A 5827-nucleotide genomic window follows, 5' to 3' on the forward strand; every position below is an offset into this window, starting at 1 on the left:
CCCAACCCCAACCCCATCCAGCACCAAGTAACTGACAAGTCCTTACCGACTTTGGGCTCTTCTTGGGAACCGGCAGCCCTGGAAAAAAATGCAACAAGGAGGGGAGGGGGGAAGAAATCATTAGCATATAAATGTTACCTTTTCTTTAAAGAACAATCCCCAGGTGTTCCATGGCAACCTAGCCATCTGCAGAGTTATGTCAGATTTCTCCCCAGCATCGGAGTTACCAGGCTGTTCATATCGAATCAAAGCAGAGGGAGGAGGAGAGCGAGAGGCGGGAGATCTATCTGCATTAGCTATGCTGACTTGTACTGCAGCAGCCTGGAGGCTGGGAAAAGAAATTCACAGACCTCAGCGGCCTGGGAAATTGAACACTTGGACAGAATCTCAAATGCTCTTCTGGATTAAGAGAGACTTAACTTACAATTAAGTCCAGGATATTTCCTTTCCACACGATCCACTTGTCAATTGAAGCGGACCAATCAGGACAGAGGAAGGGGTATATATTTAGTTTCAAAGGAGTACATGGTTAAAATTAATTTTTTTTTCTTTTTTTGTCTTTTCTTTCTTTTTTTTTTTTCCTCCTCTGCCTTTTCAGGAGAGGAAGTGCCTTCTTTATTTGGATGAGCTCAACACCAAAACAAAGACGGATGCTCTTTTGCCAGTGCAGAACGGTAACGTGTGAACACAGATCCAAGTTGGTCTAGGATCCCCTCTGGATCAGTTCACGCCTGGCTCGATGCCTGCCAGTCACCCAAGCAACCTCCTATTCGGCCTGTTGGAAAGGACTAGAGCTCGGGCTGCAGAAAGCATGTCGTTTGGGAGTGGAAAAGAAAAATTTCACAGAGCTCAGAAAAAAGATAATAATGGAGAAAGAGAAAGGCAAAGGTGGTCACTGAATCTATCTAGCTGGCTCTTCCAAAACCCTGTCCCCTGTGGGAGGACTGGAGCTGGAAGGGACGGGAGATCTCCTCACTTCTAGGAAAGGCAGCAGCAATCAGGGGCAGACTTATGGGAAATCTACCACCAGGGGAGTGTGGGAAAGGGAGGTGAGAAAGGAAAATGAAGCACATATTGGTGTTCTAAAAGTAATCATTTCTGCAAGCTGCTGTCTCTTTTTTTTTTTTTTTTTTAAAGCAGGGGTTAGAAAGCCAAATGCAGATTCCATCTGTATAAAGCAAAAAAGATACACTTGGGATCTGGTGATTTTGCACTGTAGATTTCAACCTGTTTTGGGAAGCGATTCCTATATAGCGTGATGATTTCAACTTTTTAGAAGTGACCCGTCAAACCACGAGCCATGCTAGGTTCGGCACAAATAACAGGAGGTGAGGGAAGTGGGTGAGTGAGGAGGAAGCCGCCCAGGTGAGCACGGCTAATGTGCTCACTGCAGGTGAGGCATAAGGAGAGTCACTTGCCCTGAGAGGCTTTGGTGGGGGTGGGGGGCACTCTCTGGCAAGGCTCCTCGCATCACCAAAGTGAGGTCACCATGATCTGGCAGAGTGGCTCAGACTTGGTAAGGAACTCTTGGCAGCTTGTTAAACATGCAGAATCCCAGGCCCAATCTGCAGTATTAACAAGTATTCCAGGAGATTCTGATGCAGGGGGTCTGATGACCGTAATTTAAGGAAACTATACTATAATAGAGTATTACTCTTTCAAGTCAGGCAAACCCAGATAGGCAAGGTGCTTTAGAGCCCTCTGTCTCAGTTTACCCATCTAGGAAGTGGAAATGAGATGACTCACTTCACAAGATTGTTAAGATAACAAGAGAAAACGTTTGAAAGCCTCATAGGTGGCACAGGGTAGTTACTCAAGGTAAAACTCCACCCTATACCCTCCACGGCTGATTTATATCATTCAAAAAGGAAGTGCTTGTGGTTATCTTGCTCTAACGAGGGAAAAATCATTTGCTAAGCATGTTAAAATATAAAAAAGATTGTGAGAGAAATATTTTACCTATAGATAAGAAAAACTGTGTTGAACAATTTCCACATGTCTTTATTCTTAAAAATAATTATTAAGTGCTTTTTCTTGGTTCATTAATATGATTCCCTTAAGGTATTTTACCAGGTTATATTAGTGTGGGTCACTGCATAAACTTCAAAATTATGTAATATGACATCTTTAAGTTCATATTTTCTCTTAATTCAGACTGACCTTAGTTAATTGAAATGAGCAAGGCTTCGCCATAGTTATCTTTTACTAACCCTGCCCAAGATCCCAATGACCTTCTACAAAAACTTGTAAAGAATCTCCGACTAGGTAGGTAGAATCAGGAAAAATGTGTTCAATCGACACTCTGCTAATCATTTACAAGACTTTGGCCAACCTTCAATTCTGTCTCTTAAGTTCTTCATATATAAAATAAAGGGCATTTTTCACTCTCTGTCATAAAGAAACACTTGCACACACGTTCAAACGTGCATTCACAAGGATGTTCATTGCAACACTGTTGGTATAAAGGAAACTGGAAACAACTGGAAGTTCTAAAAAGCCGTGGGGTAGCCAACCTATAAAGCAGTCTGCAGAGGTTAAAAGGAATGCGCTGTCTCTATGGGTAACAACATGGACGGTCTCCAAAACATAGTGTGGATTTGTGTGGAGGGAAGACAGCAAGTCGCAGAATGGCAAGTACAGCAGGAGACAGCTGTTAAACACACTCAAACGCACACATGGCTTTTGCCTTCCATGAATGTCCACACCAAACTGATAACGGATATTTCTGGTGGGGCAAGGAAAGGCAAGGATCACAGGGACTCATCTGAGACTTCAGCCTTATTTAGAATTCTTTTTCAAGAATGGCCATATTTACATCTCACTGAGGCAATAAAATGTTAATTTAAAAATAAACATTAATTAATGCCCTTTCCATTGTTAACTGCATAAAACCAACCAGTCTAAAGGATGTGGGGGTAACCAATTAAGGTCTGTTTCCTCTAAGGAAACAGTCCATGGAACATTCCAAAAAATCCCAGCTCAATCAACACAACAAGCTATATATTACAACAAATAAGAAAATCTTTTTTTTAATTTAAAGAGGTATTGGTTCCTCTTTGCTAGCTACATGCTGAAAACCTTTGTTTTAAAAAGCCACACCTTTTACAGGAGCCAACAGTGGGTTAAGACCACAAATTAATATTTAAATAGTCAAAATCAAGAGACTCCACTTGATTGCTTAAAAAAAAAAAAAAAAAAAAGAGGCTGGGCGTGGTGGCTCACGCCTGTAATCCTAGCACTCTGGGAGGCCGAGGTGGGTGGATTGTTTGAGCTCAGGAGTTCGAAACCAGCCTGAGCAAGAGCGAGACCCCGTCTCTACTAAAAATAGAAAAAAATTAATCAGACAACTAAAAATATATAGAAAAAATTAGCCGGGCATGGTGGCGCATGCCTGTAGTCCCAGCTACTCGGGAGGCTGAGGCAGGAGGATTGCTTGAGCCCAGGAGTTTGAGGTTGCTGTGAGCTAGGCTGACGCCATGGCACTCTACCCCGGGCGAAAGGGGGAGCCCTTTTCTAAAAAATAAAAAAAAAAAGAAATCAAAGATTTGTTTTAGGCCCATATGGTCACTAAATCTTAAAATCTAATACATATGAATGCTGGAACAAACCTTATTACAATTTATAATTTATTTTAGCCAAAATCAGGTGGATTGAAAACAGCTGGGAGACCTAACAGAAAACACTCAAAAGGTCACTGTTTGAAACAGAGAAATTCTCCAAGACTTAGGAAATCACAGGATATAGCTCTTGTCTAGCTAGTTAACTGCAGGTATTGTCCTACCGGCTGGGCTACAGGAAGCAGCATTATCCCACACTTCAAGTCATGTCAATGGTTTTCCTTAGGCAAGTGGACACTTTGTGTACCCTGCGGCAGCAGGAAGTTTGTGTTCTACAAGTCATGTCACGTATATTATGTGTGAGACATATGGGTAGAAATGGCACCAGTCTTAATGGGCTCATCTGGTCCATTCAAGGTAACGAAGGGGGCTTTCAGAAGAGGCAGAAGAAAAAGAAAGAGTTCATGGATGGCACCATCTGCTCTCAGGGACTGGAAGGCAGCAAATATTACTTCCAAGGGATCCCAGAAAACTTTTACGGGGAAGCATACGTTCAAAGTGTGGTCTAAGTGGGATCTACAGAAGTGAGAAAAGCTTGAGACCTAAATTTCTAAAGGTGCCCCCTTGGAAAAAACAAATGATAAATTCTCTGCTAGTGACTGGGACCCAACCAATTAATATGAGGAGGAGAAATCTGTTTTCCTTTAAATATCAAGGCGATCAACTATAACTAAATGGCAGAATGTTACATACTTGGTGAAATTTTGTAATGGTTGTACATGAATATTTTAGAGGAAAAAAAGTAAAGATATAAGACAATACATATGCATTTGGAAACAAAGAATAGAAGGTTATGTACCAAAACAGTATTTTCTTTGGCTCATAAGATCATGGGTAGCTTTATTACCTGTTTCAGCATCTCTACAACAAGAAAAGCTTGATTTATTTATAAACACTCACATACAGATACACAGATACCACGATAAACAGAATTCTATACTGCCTTTTAAAATAAGATAAATGCAGCAAATTTCAGAACATTTTATTGCACTTTTAAATCTCCAGAGCCATCACTGACCTCTACATCCTCCAAGAGTTGCTTAGTTTTCTCCAAAATGAATGTATATGGTTTTTCAAAAAGTAATCTCTTTAGATTAAGACTTGTGCTTGTCCTATGGACTCAATGGAAACAGGGAAAAAATAGGAGAGCTGAGCTGGGCTACCAGGGAAACCAAAGAGAAGCCAAGCGCTGCCATTTCTGCACTGAGATTAATAAAACTGGGGTTGCTGGGAAAAGGAGTGGACTTCTGTGGACCTAATTCGCCCCCGCCCCCGGGGGTTAAAGGAAGTGAGAAATGCCAACCAACCTCACTAACTGAAACAATCAAGAAACATTGTGCAAAGGGCTTGGAAAGGGTGAATCCTAAAGTCACTGTAACATACAAAGTGGATCTACAAATAATAAAAATGCACCATGTTGTTGATTTCAATTTCTTTCATTGTGACACTCATTCCCCTTTGGACTTGGTCTCTAAATCTGAGCACTTTCATGGAAACATCTTGGTTTCCTCCTAACCATTCCAACAAATGCTGTATCACTGCTCCACATGTCAGTGAACACGTGATTCTTTAGAGTTTTGCAAGGCAAAATGTTGCACTAAAAACTTTAGTAGGGCTGGATCAGGTAATGTAATGTGCAAGGAGAAGGGAACTACGTATTTATTGAGAGAGAGGGGCTTGGGGGGGAGGTGGGGGAGAGAGAGAGAGAGGTCGAGATCCTAGAGACCACCAAAAGCCACCGAAAGGAAGAGACTGTGAGATGTGACATCTTAGGGGAGTTGGGGGCTAGTCTTAGATATCAAAGAGGGTAAGAGTATTTCCTGGGCACATTGTCATCTCAGGCACCACTAGCTTTCTCTGTTATTCTAAAACCCATTAATACGTAATCCTAAACTCTGAGACCCTAAAATTACAGCCGACTTTAACTCAGTAAACTCATCATTAGGAGTCTGTACTAAGGAAATAATCTGAGTATCTTGCCAAGATTCATATAAAAAGATATTCAACACAGCATTATTTAAAAAAAAAAAAACAGCAAAAAAACCTGAACTTCCAAGAACAGAGGACTGAGCAAACAGACTGTTGTTATATCAATAAGATGAAAAATTATAAAACGACTAAAAATGAGTACAACAAAGAATATTTAGTCACTGGGGACAATAGTAACAACATAAGACATAAAAAGAGTAAAAACTACACACAGAATATAT

The 5827-nt window shown here is 40.9% G+C and overlaps 1 protein-coding gene across 6 annotated transcripts in view; it reads right to left on the bottom strand.

The window, feature by feature from the left end:
- The window catches only part of MAGI1 (membrane associated guanylate kinase, WW and PDZ domain containing 1), a 719842-nt gene that overhangs the window by 45789 nt on the left and 668226 nt on the right, over nucleotides 1-5827 (bottom strand). For all 6 annotated transcript variants that reach the window (XM_012638256.1, XM_012638264.1, XM_012638250.1 and 3 more), the window contains one exon: nucleotides 47-78. In XM_012638256.1, the coding sequence (XP_012493710.1) occupies nucleotides 47-78 (32 nt within the window). The remainder of the gene's footprint in view (nucleotides 1-46; nucleotides 79-5827) is intronic.

This window comes from Propithecus coquereli, unplaced genomic scaffold (genome assembly GCF_000956105.1).
Source record: "Propithecus coquereli isolate 6110/MARCELLA unplaced genomic scaffold, Pcoq_1.0 Scaffold1, whole genome shotgun sequence".
NCBI classification, from domain to species: Eukaryota; Metazoa; Chordata; class Mammalia; order Primates; family Indriidae; genus Propithecus; species Propithecus coquereli.